Source organism: Acromyrmex echinatior, chromosome 16 (genome assembly GCF_024713525.1).
Source record: "Acromyrmex echinatior isolate Ae372 chromosome 16, ASM2471352v2, whole genome shotgun sequence".
In the NCBI taxonomy this organism is placed as follows: domain Eukaryota; kingdom Metazoa; phylum Arthropoda; class Insecta; order Hymenoptera; family Formicidae; genus Acromyrmex; species Acromyrmex echinatior.
This window is the reverse complement of record NC_141867.1, coordinates 1,709,002-1,728,699: the sequence shown is the minus strand read 5'-3', so window position 1 is coordinate 1,728,699 and position 19,698 is coordinate 1,709,002. Positions and strand designations below refer to the sequence as shown.

At 34.7% G+C, this 19,698-nt stretch overlaps 1 protein-coding gene across 1 annotated transcript in view; it reads left to right on the top strand.

The window, feature by feature from the left end:
• Positions 1–252: 252 nt before the first annotated feature.
• Positions 253–19,698, top strand: part of LOC105145069 (inactive tyrosine-protein kinase Dnt) — an 81,266-nt gene continuing 61,820 nt past the window's right edge. The window contains exon 1 of the mRNA XM_011054405.2: positions 253–1,532. Within this exon, the coding sequence (XP_011052707.2) occupies positions 1,406–1,532 (127 nt within the window). The 5' untranslated portion in view covers positions 253–1,405. The remainder of the gene's footprint in view (positions 1,533–19,698) is intronic.

Below are 19,698 nucleotides of genomic sequence, written 5' to 3'. Positions count from 1 at the left end.
AATATTTGTTGTCATAAAAAATTGGTGATTTTCAGTAATATCTATAATAAAATTAAATATGAATTTAAATAATCAGTTATCCAAAATCCAAATAATTTATCAATTATTTAATAAATAAATTATTTAAAAATAAATTTATTTCAAACGGACGGACGTTTTGTGATAGTTATAAAATAAAGCATCTATTCTGTTATTCGCGCAAAAGTATTAAAATATTATACATATTTAAAATGGCTGATGTTTGCATAAAAGATTTATTGTTCATTCTCTGCCACGTGTTATATCCCCAAAAATTCACTGATGACAAGAGTATGACAAAGTCGCGAATATATTGTAAAATATGCAAAATCCTTAGTCGAAGCGTTTCCATGGAGATATCACCATTGGCCTATTTCCAATCACGAGGACTTAGTGACCGTAAATATTTACTAATTATTACGGTATAACGCCATTTGCAAAAGTTATATCTAGTAATTACTGCAGCATCGCTTTTGATCTTTTATTGACGATTGCGCGGATATATCTAATGATTGTTTGAGTATCCTCTCGATATTCGAATCGAGTACGGCTCACCTTTGCGCGATTTTTCATTCAGACGCAATATTCTGGCAGTAGCACAAAACCGGATAAACGTTCGAAAAAGAGCACAAGTAGGTTTTTATATGCAATGCATATTCCCTCGCTATTTTCGTAGCTTGGACTCCCCTGTCATTTCCGCGATGTTTATCCGGCTGTCTATTTTCGGCGACTTACACCTTACACCGGGATTCACGATGCGTACGTACGCACGTACGCACTGTTTTTCTAGCAATCCGTCACACGTACGTGGATAATGTGTTCCGTTGTGATATAGGTGACTGCCACATAGGCGCAAGCGCGACCGGACTCGTCGTCGAAAACGACGGACGTTCAGTCGCTCGGCGTTCAGTCGAGTACCGACGTCGTCGTCGACGACGTCGTCTCCTCCCTTACGCCAGGACACCCACCCTAGTCTCGTCATCGCGCATCGCAGTGCCATGTGATCGTCTCGCCGTTCGAGAACGCGTTCGATCATGAAACGACAGCACGACTTATGACAGCACGCGCGCGAAGATACTGAAAACGCTGACATTTGTTAACATTTGCTTTTTTGTACACCGGGATGGACGAAATTTTTTCCGCAATGATTTTTTTTTTAATGATCACGAAGCGCGCTAAATCTTTGCGAGCGCAGTAATCGAGAGACTCTTGTATATTTTGAGGGGTAGCGCGAGAAATGGCAGGGCACGTCCGTGAATGGAACCACGTGCGAGCAATTGATGCCAAAGGGAAGGATAGGATTTCTCTGCGATTTTTGACGACGCGGTGTTGAAGTTGAAACTAATTGATTAGGCAGGTGCGTGGCACGTACGGAGCATGTAAGACAATGCGGTGGTGTGGTGGTCCTTGCGATCTCCTGCGGCGCAAGATTTTTCTCCTGCTTGTTCTGATCGGCTGCAGCGATGGCTATTTTAATATATTCATCAGCCATTCTCAGGTCATGAAGCTTTTAGGTATGTAGGATTGCTACTCGATGTTGACATAAAAGACATATAACATTGATAGGGAAAATTAAATTAAGTTATCAGAATGAATTAAATATGTGTTGTGTTTTTGAAAGAGTTTATTTTTTCATTCTCTTTATTATTTATTTAAAATTTATTCTTTTTTTATTTATTTAGAATTTATTTAAAATATAAATCTGTTAAAATGTATTTGAATGCACGTATAAAAAAAAATAAAAAATTAAAATGCTTGTATACTTAATTATATTTTATTCGCGTATTTAATTCATATGATACCTATTCAATTGCGTTCGTAAAATAACGTGAATTTTTTTCAATATAAATTTCCTAAACATAAATTTAGTAGTCTGTTTAATTTTTTAAATATGTCTTGAAACTTTAAATGTAATAAAAAAATTTATGCATTTTATATTCGAATATCATATTACATGCAAAATCCATTGAAGAGCCATCCATTTAGTTTTATACTTTTCATTGCGATTTAATTAATTGATAAAAATGATTAAAATGATTAAACGATTAAAAAAATCAATCTTTGCTATTTAAATTTACATGTATTATAACAGAAATGATTTAGAATTTATTACGAGGAAATTCACACTTTGACATTGAAACTGACATATTCATCCGACATCTATTACAGACTTTAATTTTATCTGATTTATTAATAGAACAATTTATTCTCTTCTTGCGAACAATCTTTTTCTCGTGACAGCATGTCATCCCAACTCCGCGCAAGCGTTAGTTGCAAAAGCGTTAAAACGCTCTCCCATCCTCTGCCCCGCTTTACACTTTTTCCATTCAATCTAAACTCTCGCGTACATTTTCGCGTGGCGGTAAACATGAAAATTTCCTCTCCCGCAGCTCGTTAACAAGTCCCATTACAATTGTGTCGGACGCGGTATTTTCTGAAAATAAACGAAAGCTGGTGACCGGTGAAAAAAGATTGACAGAGAAAATCTGCAAACTAAACGATTATTATGTTGTCATAGATTTTATGCGTGAAGTCGTAACCAACAATAAAAATTATTACAAATATATAATATGAATAAAAAAAGGGAGACAAAAAGTGACGTAGCCAGAAGGTTGTTAAGAGGATTAGCTTTAATGATAAAAAATTAGACGTTTCTTGCGAAACTAATATATGCGAGATGTTAATCTTCCGCCAGCAACTGAGGTCTTTAAAAAGGCATCACTGACATTTTAATTATGAATTTTGGTAGATAAATTTCAATCTGTAAAAAATAAGTAAAATACAATCCGATTTTTATAATACTGTGATAGAGAAACTCGTTGTTAAAGCTTTGACAAATATACCAAAATTTTTTTTAGACTTTTTATATAATCCGGAACAATAAAAAATTCGTTATTTTTTCGAAGTTTCTATTACTGACGGAATAGTTAAAATCCAAGTTGCCAGCGGAAGGTTAAAAATAATATAAATCTCTGCATAATTAATGTCTCATTTTTTAAAATTTCTCTCCTTCTCTCTTTTTCTTCCTCTTTTTCTTCCTGAGATAAGTTAACTTTAATTTTAATTTTAACCTGTCTTTGTTGTTTCTTTTTTTTCTTTTTCTTTTCTTAATTTTAATTTTAATCCTCATTTGTGGCTTTTCATTCTCATCCATCGCTTACTTTGTTACATGTTTCTTGATTTTTATATAATTTAGTTTCATATTTTATTTGTATTAATATTATTTTTGTTGTATTGCTCCGTTATTTGTGTATTTTTGTTCTTACAGTTTTCTTTTATTTTTATGTTTTTGGGTTTATCCTAGAATAATAATAAACGTCTTTATCTCTCTCTCTCTCTCTCTCTCTCTCTCTCTCTCTCTCTCTCTCTCTCTCTCTCTCTCTCTCTTTCCTTCTCTTGAGTTGCAAAAGTTTTCTGACTTATTGAGACAAAGAATTTCTTACATATCATAACGATTTTATCGATTGACTATAAAAATAAGGCTCTAAAAATATATATAGAATATTAGATCTCCACATTTTTATTATACAAAAATTGATAACTTTTTTTGTAAACCTCAATTAATTAAAATAAATGGAGCTGTATCTCCTCTTTTTATCTTGAAGCAAATAAAGATGCACATGTATATGCGTAACGTAAGCATAATAATGTTAATTAGCATCAGAATATTCTCTTCCCGCTTTTATGTTTATAATTGCAAGCCAAGTGATTGTGTTATCCCTTGTACCTTATCTAATTCTGTCTCTTTAACGTTTGCATCGTTTTGCATCCCCAGTGCGCAATTAACGCGATTGTAACGCGTCGCGAGGGAAAAACTTTTTCACGAGACTTGTCCGGGGTTTTAACAAACGCGGGCAGAAAAAAACTTGGGGTCATGTACGGTATCGACGAGAAAGGGAAGGGGTGGTTGCACACTTTGTGGCGTCGCGAGCGAAGGCAAAATCGCAAAACGGTCGGCGAAAGAGCGAATTAGCGTCGGGACCGATTATGGCAAGAGTGTCATTTCAGCAATTTGCGGCACGAGCCACTCGTTTTAATGGTCGCCGACTATATATCGGGTCGAGGTTCATGCTCACGCGCACCTAGGAGAGAAAGTCTCTGTTCCATTCGATATCACTTTACGGTCCCCTGATTCATATCCATGCACACGACGGCACCGCACCATCCGTGGACCAGGAGTTCTCCACTCGACGTCGGTCGATTGCGCGGAGGCGCAATGAGAATGGTCGGCTGGACGGATTGGTGGAGGGTTGGAGAAAAAAAAGTAAAATCGCCATATTTACGAGCGGCCGGCGCGGCTCGTGACTCTTTGAAAATCGAGGCAATCCCGGTGGTCGCGACACTCCGAATGGCAGAGCGATCCGACACGTTCCGCTGGATGCGTGTATTGCAGCGGTATAGATTGCGCTACGGCACTTTCGTACATTTCACGTTAATCGCGAAATATGGCGCACCGGCGAGTATGCAAAAAAAAAAAGAGGGAAAAGGATAGAAGTGAATTCGCTCGCGAACTGAAAGCGCGGGTCGGAAAGGTTTATCGCATTTTTTTTTAAATTTAGTTAGTATCTGGCGCAGTCCATTTAGTGATAAATAATTGTACATTTATTCTCCACAAGTCCAAGAGTAGATAGGAAATGATGTGGTTATCGAAATGCAGTAAATAGATAGGAAATACGAATTCAAATCTTATAATCTTACGTATATATCGATAGATCAGATTAATTCAGCTTCTCTTAGTAACTTTGGTCTATCTTCGAAATATATAAATTTCGCCAGAGTTACACGAGCGGTAAGCATGTTTCTAAGATCAACTAAGAAGAAATAGTACGGATAAGGGGGTAAGAGTTATTAAGATTAGACGAGTTGACTATATTATATGTAATTTATATGAAGTTTGAGACTGGGAATGATCTAAATTATCTTCTATTAATCTTACTGATGTATCTCTTAGAGCGAAGGTGATTATTCTTTCAGAAAAATTTGTATAATAATGTTATTCTTCTTTCTTATCTTTTAAAAACTACGGGATTTTTATACATATTCGGTGCAATCCACTTAATGATAAGTAATTGCGCATTTCTCTTCTAAAAGTAATATGAGAAGTGGTTTAATTATCAAAATGCGACAAATGGACGGGAAATATTTACGATGAATTTAAATTTTATAATACCGATAGAACGGGTTAATTTGACACATAATGTAACTTCGATCCATCTTCGACGAAATATTATATAATTAAATTTTAATTACACCCATATAAATTTCGTTTAATTTCATTTAAAATGAATGCAATCTTCTATTTTACACACATCTATTACTAATTTAAATAATTCTTATATTATCGCTTATAAAAGCGAAACAGTCATAATTGATTAAAGTTAATTGTTCCATCTTATAGTTTACGTAACATCGAGTATGATGCAAATTTAGCAAAAAGGACGGTGGCTCCATTCCTTAAACGAGTCTATTTTTCAAGTGCCCCGAGCGACCGCGAATCTCTAGATACAGGGTAATCTTCGTCACATTTCGGATTCCGCCGTGGGGGGTGGAAAGCGGGAGGACGATGGGAAAGTGAAAGGGTTGCTTCTGAGAGGAGGTAAGCGGTGGGGTAAGTTTCGTCGCCAGGGCTCTCGAAAGTCACTTAACTTAGATTGCACGAGCGAAATGACTTTACTTCCCCGGAAAACTTCGTTCCGTTGGAAAGGCATCTCTTCTGTGCAAGTACCAAAAAAGAAAGAGAGAAAGAAAAAAAGGAACGAGGAATAAAGATAAAAAGAGGAAAGCTGACAGAGGTGGAGAGAAAGAAAGGCGGCGTGTGTGCGCGAGAAAGGCGGTTTGAAGGTGGTGTGTTACATAGGAGGGGAAGGGGTGGTGAAGGGACAGGGCAGCGAAGTAGAGAAAATACTCAGTGCCACCTCCGCACACACACACACACACACACACACACACACACACACACACACACACACACACACACACACACATGTCCTCCTTTTGCGAGGACGAAGATACGAGTCGACTATTACCTGACACCTCCGTGCGGATTCAGCATTTACTTCCGCCGTCGAGTTCGGAACGTTTACACGGGGTTTGTTCTGATTGGGCAGGGGATTTCTCACGGTGTGATGAAAGACGCGGGATGAGCTTGCGTTTTGAAGTAATATCCTTATTCCTCGAATGGAGTTGTCTCTCGGCAACATGGATTTACTACCGAAATTGCTTCGCGCTAGTCAACTGGTCTCACGGCTTCAACGACGTAGAGTATCGAGTTTTCCTTCTCGACGAAGTTATCTCAAAGCAATATAATTTTTATATAAATAGCATACATACATTTCTGTTCTTTTTACTTTTTTTATATCTAATAATTTTATATCGGTAGTAAGTATAATTTGCGTTTAATTTGTATGATAAGAAAAATTAAATAAATGATAAGTTTAAGTCGGAAGACAATACAAGTACATATGATGACAATATGATTAGTGTCCTTGATTTACGTAAAAATATAGATAATTTGTTTTATTCAGAATGATCAAAATATTAACAGATTTTCAGATTTATTGGATTGTCGTACGTTGGATGTTCGTGTCTTTCTTACGTATAGACTTCGGGAAGCGTACGTTGCGCGATAATAAGCAGGAATTTCGAAATCGTTTCTAGAATTGATTTTTAATTTACTCTCGAACACATGCACACACACACACTATGTACTCTCGTTGCAGTCGTCTCCGTATGTTTGTCCTGTCTGGACCACGAAACGCTCCGACAAACAACCGACAACGTGTTCATTGCCGTCGACTATCGGACTAGCTCGTGAAACGACCCTTGTCGATTCCCCTGGCTCCAGCCGTGTCGCTGGAAACGACACGAGAAAATCGATTATTCCGCAAGAACACCCATTAAAAAAAGTATTACGCGAAAAGATTATCGCGTACATTCATGGAGTATCTCGCACGTTTCTTACACTCGTGAACATTTTTTTGACGTTTTCGCTATTTTTGAGCTAGTGCTCCAATTTACTATTTTATGTTTTATCAATTATTAGAGGATAAACTTGTTTAAATCGTATCTGTGCCTAAATTATATGATTATTTAATTTTGATTTAATTTCGATTTAAAGATGTTTATAACACTCTTGGCGATATAAAATATAAACAGCTATTAGTAATCGGTTAATTACTGTTTTCATTTTGTAGTGCTAAGAGCGTTGTGCAAATCTCATTAAATAAAAATTATATTCACAGTACGATTTAACCATAGGTACAATTTAAGCAAATTTACCTTGTGCATTAGTGATTTTATTACGAATTTTTAATAAACTTGAAATTGCTCTTCTATTTATTTAAAGATAAATGAAAAAAGTTTATTATGTATATAAAATCACGTTTTTTTGATGCAAAAGATTAAAAAAAATTATCCACGTACTCGGAATAATAATGTAATGTGCAGAAGAAGAGATATATTCACCACGTATGATAAATCTAATTTCTTTATGCGATTTCAAACTTGAAGGAATTAGAGCATCCAATTTTCCCGCCCGTTGAACAAATTGCTTCTACTTTAGAACAATTCCTTTCGCTTCTGGTTTCCTTCATTCCAGTTTATTTAATTATTGTAATGGTCACGAACAGTTCGTTACTAATTCCTTCCATTACATAGATGTACATTGTCTGGCATCATCTCACAAACAAACAAAATTATTTATTTATTATGAAATATTACACTATTTTTGTTTCTCTTTTTCCTCGTTTTACAAGTATAATTATTTTGAATATCCACCGAGATAATTGATCCCCCCTCGCAGTCATTTGGGTTTAGCGAACTCATGGAGCTTAGTACATTGGACAAGCTGTACATATATTATATTTTTTTTTTCTTATAATATATATAAATATTTAAGGAAAAGTGAAAGCAAAATGCATATATATAGTATTGTCAAAAATTTCCAGTCAATGAATAATTTTATTGAAGTACTTACAATTAAATAAAGAATCTTTAGAGAGATCTAGTATACAAGTAGTTAATATATTTTAATATTTAAATATTGTGTTGATTTTAATAAAAATCTTATACTAACTTATAATTTAAACTGAAAAAATTGATAAAAATTATCAAAATTATATGTTGTCTGGAAACTTTTGGCAGTTATTGTGTATGTATATATATATATATATATGTATGTATATATTTGGAAAACAAACATTTAATAATTAAAGATATTTCAATTTTAAATCCAAATCTAGCATTTTGTTTATTGAAAAAGTATAAAATTGAAACATCTTTAAATATTTAAAAAACAGAAACAAAAATAAAATGTTTTAATATCTTAAAGTTAAACACTTCTTTTTTAAATGAGTACATATACATAATAAACTATAAATATAAAAATAATATAAATAATATAAATAATAAAATAACACAAAAATGAGGCCACTAAATATGTTTGATTCTTTATAGATAAAATAAGAAACCGAAAAAGCTGAAGTTTATTTTTTTATTTATATTTCTTAATTTAAAGAATTTCTTTCTCAAACATTTCTTTATTTACATTTATATACGTAATATCAAATACACAAACGTGGTGTCCAACCGTATTAATTTCCTCGAACGGGCGCTGGCTAGTGGCAAGGTGGAGCAGCAACGTTAGCCTAAATTGCAGCAGTTTGCCGACGGGTAGATCCGACTATACGATAACGTAAACCGCCCATGGTTTATAGCCGCGTGAGCGAACCTCCCTAGGCTTGCACCCATATTCACGCATACTCGCACGATCCGCGATTGAACATACAGCTCGCACGATCGCCGTGTGCGTTCGCCGTAGAAGCAAACCGTGTCTCTTCAGCCGCGCGTTACTGCAAAGCCCTTGATCCAACGATAATAGATTAATTAATACGTCTTTCCTGTAATTGACGGCGTTTACGCCGTCGTGTTTCCGTCTTTTGTAAGTGCGACAAATTGTGAAAGGGTTTGAATTGATAAGCACGTCGACGAGGATGGATGTGTCGCCTTCACGGTGAAAAGTTTTCTTTCTTCTTTTAATTACTTACATAAAGGATAGAAATCAATTGAATTTTCAAAGAAAACAAAGCAGAATTAATTACTTTAAGTAGAAATTTTACTTTAACTCTCGATAGAAATATCAAAGTACCATTTTTACAATGCAATAAAATGACTAAAAAATAATAGAGAAATAAGGAAGCATTGAGAAGAAGAAATATTAGATTTAATTGCAATTATAAGGATATGCTACACTTCAGAGTTTATTATAATTCATTTTATTATAATTAACTTTTTCATAAATAATTTTGTCAAGTGCACGATTGTCAATCACGTGCGATTCCTGAGACAAGTTAAGAGATTTCTATGCGTGGTTTATTTGATGTCGGGTGTAAACGCCACATATACATCACAGTTAATTTGTCGGCTAGCAAGTATGCAGCTGATTTGCAATCCGATTCACGAGCGCGCCGTCTGGCTGGCCGGCCGGCTTCCACAGGAAATTGATATGACCGTACAAACGCTGACGGTCGCGATATGCACGCTTCTCCATATCCACGATTTCGTACATATTTACACGCATCCCGCTCGCGTACCAGCAGACACGTATGATTTACGCAAACGCGCGAAGATGCGCCGACGAAAATTTATCCTTCGACACGCTATTGATGTATAGCTGAACCATATTGCTTTTTACGTTTTATACTTTATGTATATCTTATATTGTATATATATATTTGCATATTGATTTTCTAGAGTAAGATAGAATATCTAATAACGAAAGAATACAATATTGAAACGTACCAGTTCTAGTTTCAAAAATAAGTAACTGGTCGCAGGTTTTAGTTGATTTTGAAGGAATCTTATTTTAAAAATAGAATCATATAACTTTCATACATAAGTGATAGAAAAGAATGAAATGTTGCATTAATAATTAAACAATTATTATTAAAATGTTCACACGAAATAAATTTGAATCTACATTTGAAACGGATATTTTAGTTTGTACTTTTACGTTCTTCTTCAAGCAGTTACTTAAGTATAGTAGGTAAACGGTTGTATGCTTTCTACTTGTCACATTCCTATTTTCTATCCATGCATCTGCGCCGCAACTATTAATCTTTTTTTTCGTCGGATGCTTGAAAGACTCCTATTGATTCGAGAACTCATCGTTTCGTACGTGACGTATGGTACGTGTCAAATGCACCGTGCACGCATCACGTACGAAGTGGTCTCATAGGATATTCGTAGGGACAGGGCAAATAGTATAGGTATAGAGGTGTTGGCTACACGTGTATTCGCCCTGGCACTTGCACATTAGTACCGCTTCGCCCATACGTCGATATCCGTGCATACATGGTTAAACATATTTGTACGTGCAGCTAGGGTCAAATCCGTTCGTATTAATTGGCAAACATTAAACTCGTTATGTGTATTCGACCCTTGTACACGTATAACGCGAGCGATGAAATGTTATTTCAAGCCGGTGAAAACGCATCTGATAAAAAAAAAATACATTTCATGTCTTTGAAATATCGATACTATTCCATTTATAATGCATCATTTTTTAATATTTTTAAATGCTTGATCCGACTTTTATCTCTAAATTCGCTCTCTAAATTGTGTGTATCCAAATGTATTTAAATTTTTTAATTTTCTTTTTTATTGTGTATTATAATTTACTATATTTTTATATCGCATGCGCATGCACATTATATACTTATATATATACATACATACATACATACATATGTATGTATATATTGTACACATACATATGTATATGTTGTATTTACTTTTTTAAAGCGGTGGAATATTTTTAAATATTTTCATCGTGGTGTCAGCGCGCAGCACGATGCACCTAAAACAAGGATGCAATTCGAAAAATAAAGAACACTCTTTTACGCTCTACATGCACATACACATGTCGTTGTATGACGTTAAGCGTGACATCGTTATACGTACAAATCGGACGTGTACACGTCGATTGATGGAATCGATAATGTAACAAAAAGCGTGACGCTGTATATCGCTGTCATGCACTACCCATACCATAAATTTGGCGTCATTTAATTCCTTCATTTAATCGGATGACGTGGTACATGAGCATTTCGACAGGAACAAATTTGTGAAGCAAAGCGTCGGAATATACGTATACGTCATGTTGCATGTACCTACGTTTTCCGAATCATCTCCTTTTCTCGAAGTAAATTGTTCGTTTGACTCCGAATATCGATGATTCCCCTCATAATAATTTCGCAGAATTATAGATTCGCGATGCGAAGGAGGCGAATCGTCGAATAATTCGCTGTAACGCACACGTTTACACTCGTTAGCAGGGTTGTCAAAAAATCAGGGAAATCAGGGAAATCAAGGAAATTAGGAAATTAGGAAAATTGAAAACAATCAAGCAAGTCAGGGAAAAGTCAGGGGAATTTTGCAAAACTTTTTGGAAAATTAAAATTCTTGGCTTTAAAGAGGTTTAATATATCATACATCACACCTACGCAGTTTTGAAATACTATCAGCGTAACTATTAAAAATGCAAGCAATGTCAACAGCATTAATAGTAATTTACATTGCCATGTTAAATTGATCTCTCAACAAAACATTTAATGATTTTCAAATTAGGACAAATATTTAATGATTTTCAAATTAGGACAAAAATATAGCAAAAATGTTAAATATTATTAAAAGTCAGAAAAAATTAATGTAAATTTTGTCTAAAAATTCAAGAAAAATAAAACAATATTAAAATTATAAATATAATTTATTTAAAACATTATTACACAATACATATCTATGTATTATTTTAACATCTAATTTTGGCCGTAATTGATAGCCTGTTCTTTTGTATTTAGTTAAAAGTTATGAAATTTTACGATGAGGAATTTGTGACAAGCCTGGTTAGGGAAATGTGAAGAGAGGAAGAGAAACGAAAGCAAAAGCGGCGAGAAGTAAAAGCGAGGGAAAAATGCACAGTGCGAGAGCCTTTCCATGGAAGCGCAAATGAAAATGCGCAGAAAATCGTCTATGCCGCCGCTTTTTGTGGCTATATATATTGCGTGTACCTGCAGTACCTGTCGAAACCTATCACCGTATGAAATCTTCCTGCAGGTGCGATAGCCGTTCAGCCGCGACCAATGGAAATTGCTCGTGATTCCCGAACATTTTTTACACCCCCTCGTTCTCCTCGACGTGATGTCCGATCCCCTCTGTGTTTTATTCTTTTCACGTATCCCTCGGTCTCTCCGCGTAGATAATATCGTTCGTTTCATTGTAAATCAAACGATATCGTAATGTCGGTCGGCTTTTCGATGTTTTATTGGGGTATGATTTAAACGACTATTAAATATGCAAAAGTAAATCTTCATGGTGTATTCTTTTTATTTCGTATGTATATTACAAGATCTCTATATAGAGAGTAGCGGCATTAAAAAATTAAAGAATGAAATAAAACAAATAACAAGAATGATGCAAGTTATTTGAAAACCTCGGTTCTCCGGTAAACTCGGATCGAATTTTACGTTATGCGAAGAATTATCTTTTTCAGTAATTTATTGCGTGTTTATATATGTATGTACACATTATTCGTTTATTCTGCAAATCGTAATGCGCATGTTGATAAAAACCACAGATACTAGAAGAATTAATATCGATTGCACACCGAATGAATATTCAGCGTGTGATTAAGGTCCACAATGCTACGCACAATTCACATTCTAATGAGCATGCATTCCATCGTGATCAATTATCCTAATTGACAATTAGTCGCCAGACATCATGAGATATCAAGAATGGAAAATGTGGTGTTAAATCGATAGAACGATAAAATGTAAAAAACGATCTCGCTTTCCTCGTACACATAAATTTTAAAATTTTGATTTTTTTAACAGATTTATATTTATGAAAAATAATATAAAACACACACACACACACACACACACACACACACACACAGAGAGAGAGAGAGAGAGAGAGAGAGAGAGAGAGAGAGAACTTGTGCTATTTTTACATCTTCTTAATAATTTCATTTGTTACAATAAATTAAAAAACATTAAATATATTGAAAAAAGTTTATAAAAAAATTTATATTTATTTTTTCAATTAAATGATTGAACATGCTCGGTAGCTTCATAGCCGTATGTCGACATGCAATTTCGATTTAACCTTTAGTTAAGTTAATAGCAATTCAGTAAAAATAATTTCGATCTATTCTGTAGGCATATATTATTAGAACTTGAATATTAAAAGACAGTTATTCGTCTGGATTTATGGAAACAGCGCGGAAGTAGGTGCAGCGTTGCGTGCAAGTAGTACGATAAATGAAAAGGTCGACATCTCTCCAAACAGAACATTTTCTATGAAAATTACATTCTTACAATTCTCATTATAAAAGAAAGAGAGAGAGGGGAAGAGAAAGAGAGAGAGAGAGAGAGAGAGAGAGAGAGAGAGAGAGAGAGAGAGAGAGAGAGAGAGAGAGAGATGAAGTTGAGCAAAATTAAAACTTATTAAAAATTTGTGTCATTAAAATTGTATCATTAAAATAATATAACGACACAGAATAATATAACGTCGGTTTTTTGGACATTTTAAATATATTTTATTTTAGATATAACAAATAAAAAAATTCATATTTTCTGAATTTTATTTAAAAAAATATGTGATAATTGTAAAAAGTTGCTATTTAATTTAGTTTGACACAGCATACTTTTAGCATCATTTAGCGAATATATTTAAAGATGTTTAAAAAAAAGTCAAATGCACATTACACAGAAATATAATTAGAAATATATTCATGTACCTTTAAAGAAATAAATACATATTGCAATGACTCTCTTGCGTATAATATAATATAACTTCGTTTGAAACTACCTGGTTAATTCTGCACTTTGAAAAGGTATTTATCGTTATTAACAAAGTGAGAACGCTAGTTCGAAGAGTCAGGTCAATATATTGGGGACATTATCGAAATCGATTTTCGATTCGACATGGCGGTGCTGGATTGAAACTTCATAACGCGAACAATCGACAACTTGGCACACGGTACCGTACACTGTTCGTGTTAGATATATAATTGCGGCGCAAACTCGTTTTGACGCCAGCAAGCGATAACTATTGTTTAATATATAAAGATGAAAAAAACAGAAAATTATAAAAATCGGTTTATGCAATTCAGTTATTGCTGCTATTCATATATATATATATATATATATAAAATCGCTTCATAAAAAAAATGATGCTTTATTAAAATATTCAAATAATGTCAATTTCGTAATTTTATATTATAATATATAAATAAAATTTGCATAATATAAATTATATAACTATTTTATTTTTTGGATGAAACGTTCTCGTTTAGAAACGATAAATTATCCACGAGTAGTGATTCTGAGATGAATTCTTTCAATGATTGCAATCCCGTGGCGTTTCGATCTGTGTTTCAAACAATGAAATTCATTCACGAAATTAATATCGCCAACGAAACGACGCAAACTTTTTCATACGATTGCGAGAACGTTCTATTCGGCGATTTAATTAGCATTCTCTGACAGAGTCGGAACTTCCGCTTTTCTTTTTCTATAGCTTTGCCAGGCCAGTCGTCAGAGAAGAACAAAAATTTTTCCGTTGGATGTTCCCAATTAAAAATTCCGGATAGCTGAGCGCGCCTAATTATCGCCTGTGCACGAACAGTCGGACGAAGTTCTTAATCAGCGATGGTTAATTGAGAAGCTGCGGTAGCGATCGACCAATTCTACGAACAAAACCACTTCTGCGGAAGCTTTATATGTATGCACCGTTGCCTCGTTTTTTCCTGGCGTTTCTCTTCAGACTGCGTCCTTTATTTTTCACAAGAAAGGCAAGTAAAGAATGGATCGCGAGAAAGGATCGAAAATTCTGTCTTCTCATAGCCTTCGCGAGTTGAGAGTCATTTCTTGCAAGCTAATTCATCGGTTCCATCTTCACTCTTCTTACTTAGAAGATTCTTTGATTTGAGATCGAACTTTTCTTAACAAAAATTGAAATATATTTCTACAACTTTTATTATATAATTTAAAAACATTCGTAGAAATGTTTATTTATTTATTAACATTTCAATTGGAAAACTATATGTTACTTCACTAAGAAAAAATATCTAGAAACTTTTTAAAATTGTATATCGCAAAGTTTAACTAACAAAAACTCACTGTTTTCAATTATATTCAATTATATTTATATTTTTTTAAAGAAGAAACGATCGCAATTTAAAAAATCTATAAATATATACATAAAAACAGATTCGGTGAACTTATAATTAGAGCATTCTGTATGTTCCCTACATGCCTTTCTGCGAATTATGCAAACTCGTGGAGATAACCAGCCGATTGTAAAGTAGAATGTCGTAAGGAAAGTAATCAAATTTCAGTCCTGTTAAATCCTGCAATGAATGTGCATTCCGAGAAGCGTCATCCTAGGCAGACAGGAGAAGAGTGAAAGGGGTTGGGAAAGGGCGTGAAAGGAAAGCATGGAGAGGAAGTACCGTCACTCGAGGGCGATTAACGATCGCTGATAAAACGTCTGATGGTAGGCGAGTTAGAGAGATTGACTGCTTTCGCAATAACGCCAGGATAGCATTAGCAATCTAGTTTATTAATTTGCTCGCTACTTAGAGGAATGCGTTAATTAATCGGCGTGTTATCAGATAGTTGTAGTGACTGATGAATTACGAAGTGAAGGATATACGTTCTCATATCAAAGATAACATATTATCGACGCTAAATAATAAATAGATATTGTAAAAGGAGTTAATAAATTATTTTTGAGATTTTAAAGAGATTATAATTCTCTTTTTTTGAATTATTAAAAGAAAGAGGAATGTATGTAAAAATTGACAATAAAATATTTAATATACTTAAATTAATATAAAAGTGCCGCTTTTGAGAATTAATTACTGGAATAGCATAGATTTTACAATTTCCATGTGTTGCCCTATCCTAATTTAGTTCAATTAAATTGAGTTTACTAGCATCGAATGTACTATGTGTTTGTTAAAATTTAATGGAACACTTAACGTATGTTCGATTAAATTGATGTATCGCTGGTATTACGTTCATTAACGAACTGTCGGTGCGTTTGTATCTCATCGACGTTACTCCTCGCGATAATTGTCGCTAATTACGCTTCACGCGTTCGCTTTATTTGAACGGACGCGCCATTATTTCTTTGCTTCTTGGGTCATTGTCCACCTCGTTACTGTGATCGTTCTAATGAATTGTCGCGGGTTTCAGTCTATATGGATTGTATCGATTTAGCCACATGTGTCACGATGTCTATTTCATTTCAGATTGGAGCACATTAGATCGAATCACACTTTTTCGACAGTTAATAAAGCGAGAGACTATTACGTTGATACTTTTCCGGAGATTTCTCTTTTCAAATATTCTGTCTTTAAAAAAATGTATTTTTCTTTCAATTTCCTGTCGAAGTTAAAACAAAGAATATCGTTACAATACACATATCAATTTTTTCGAAATAATATTTAAAAGGCTCATATCAGAGTCAATCTCAATTTCTTTTTTAAATCAATACGTAAAAATTTAAAATTTTATCAAACAATAGTCATATTTTATTGTTCGATCAGCAAAATCTTTTATCTGGATCAATTAAATATAGATTGCATTCAACAATGTGTCGATTCTGCTTCAGGCTTTCACCAGGGATACATCACGTACTGTCAAACAATGACAATCGATGCACGAACGCCGCTGCAATCGTGCAGTTTATATTGAATGCGCTTTTTTTTTCAGGAGAAATCCGTGTAGCGAATAATTTGTGAATAGCGTCCAACTTGGTTTAGCGTTAAAATACTTCCGTAACAAAGAGGTGAATAAAATTGCCTTTTTTTCCGTACAGCTGTAGTCTCGATGTAATGAAAGCTTGCATCGCGGTGGCCCCTTTTTCGCATTCATCCCTCGGTTGCCACTGTCGCGTCGCTCCTCTCGCAAGCACAGTTTTTCATGGCAGCAGCCACCTTCCGTTTGTTTATAGCTTCAACTATTTACCGTCGCCGAGGAAACAGGAAGGTTTTATCACAGACCTACGTTAAACTGTTAAGAATGACACGCGAGGAAAATTTCGTTGAGTTTTTGTTATTAAAAAAAAAACATAAAATACTTTTAGGCGATCTAATTTTTTTCAAGGCTTTATTCCATACTTATTATCTAATTTTTTTCTATTACATCTTTCGTTTTTAATAATAGTCCGCGCGTTAATTTTTTTATCAATATCATTTTATCAATATTTTTTAATGTATTATTAAAAATTTAAAATACAATTTTAATTTGATTAAATGAATAGGTTAACTAATTTTATGATAATTTTGAGTCAACACAAATTATCCATCGATTATTTTCTTTGTATCTCAGCCTGTTGTACTGATAGATTGACAAATTCTATTCTCTCTATTTTAAACAATTAATATCAATGTAACATGAATTAGCGCGGAAACAGATTGCTGACTAACGTAAATGTAAAATAACGTGACTGTAACAGTCTACCTTCGTAAAATGAATAAAGTAAGATAGTTGGATAAGAGAAGTGCTCTCGTTACACAAGAAATTTGCAACGAACGAAAGTTAAATTTGCATTAGGTCGTCAATTGCACTGGAAAGGCCTAGCTATGTGCAGACTTTGGAGCGAAATCCAAATATCTCGCTTACGTGCCCTACGAACCATTGACATTAACGGTACGCTGATTCGTTAGCCATCGCTAATGCTGCCGTTCCAAAATTAACGAATGCCATTGCAATAATTGAGCAATGAGAAAGAAAGGGGTAGGGTCGGATCGTGTAATATTCACGTCGTTCTCCTGATGCCGGATCAATATTTAATAAATGTTTCAATCTACCTGAAACAACAAATTTATTGGCTTGAACGATTACCATTCGCCGACAATCGCGCCCGAGGGGCCATGCGCAACTAATTAAAAGCAGGGGGTATAATTGAATATTAAGAATTCTGCCCGACAAAGCGACAAGCGACCGACAGGAGAGGGAGACAAACTGAGCGTGCGATAGGGGAAAAGCAACGGCGAATTTTCGTGAAACAGGCGAGTTGCGACTGATTTTAATTAAAGACAAACATCCCGTTCAACTGGATGAGGACGCGACGCTCTTTCGCGGCCAACTTCGAAGAACAACCGTCCCGAAAGACTCATCCGCTTCTTTTTGCTCCATCCTCTTTGTCTTTCTTCCGTTACTCCTTGTTTTTCCCGTCCCATTTTCCTTTCGTTTTTCTCCTTTTTTCCTTTCTGGTCCATCGTTGATTTTCCGCAGCATTCGCCCTCGGCTCTTTTACGCCAACTATCCGACGAAACCTCGGACAAGACGTCGAAAACTAGAAACGAACCGAGCAAAGAGAAAGCCGGCAATAGAATGGGGAAAGGTTTCCGAGAGATGAGACTGCCATTGAACGAATGTAGATAATTTTCAGAGAAAACTCACGAGCAGAGAAGCGAGAGTTGGATCGGACCTTCGTCGAGATAATTTGCGAAAAGTGACGCCAGCTTGTTTTAACAACCCTTGCTTCTGGCTTTTCCTCTTCTACTTGGTTCGAAGTATACAAATAGACACTTAGAAATTGGTCACTTAAACGTTGTTAAGATAAAACAGTGGTTATATATTTCCTTTCGTGCTTGAAATAAAATAAGTTACGCTGATCTAAAAAAAAAAAGAGAGGAAACTATGTGGAAAAATGCAAGAAGCTACATAAATGGAGTTATTAACGAAAATCTACTGAAACATTATGAATATTTTTGATACGGGAAGGTATAATAAATTTCTTTCTGTATCTTTACGGCATAAAAGAGACAAAAGAAATAAATCCACGTTACTTATGCGCTTCCAACCCCTCGTACGTCGTCGAGTCTCTCGCAGTGAAATGCAACTCGTACCGTATCGCTTTGCCGGTGAAACAAGGTGGACTCTAATGAATAACGAATGAAGGAGGAAGACCGAACGAAGTGGAAGAGTAAAAGATTAGCTTCTGGCGATATTCCTTCCATCGCATCTATCTTCTTTATTGCAAATTCGACTAGTCGACGTGACGCCGCGCACTCTACGCGCGCGGCCCCGGGAACAATAAATGACTCCTACGGAATTCCATCCGGCGCCAACGCATACGCTCGCAAGGATCTCGCGATAAATGACTCAGATAAAATGAATCGTGGAAACTGCTCAAGGTCGTGGTGCCGCATTGCGCCCGGCTCGATGCACCAGTTCCGATCGATTGTTCCCCGCGACTCTTTCAATCATTAGAGTTCCAATATTTGCAACACAGTAAAAACATTTGTGTTGAACGGTCCACTCAAGTCCTTGTTAACTTTTTTTCTGTTGAATTTTTTTACATATTTGAATGTAATTTAACATAATGTGATTACGTTATTTAAATAGTTTGTGTTAAATTGAATTCAATGTTTCTTAATATCGAAATAACACAATTTATGAGTAAATAAATAAATAACATAAAAATAATGAGTTTCAAAACGTAAATTTTAAGTTGAATGAATAAAATATGTGTCAATTTAACATATTATAATTTTATTGAAAAAATTATGTATAAAATTCCATGGTTTGTGTCAATATTATGTCCTTTGTGTTTATTTTCTTAAATGATACTTGTATTACTTTCTAACATATTCATCTTAAA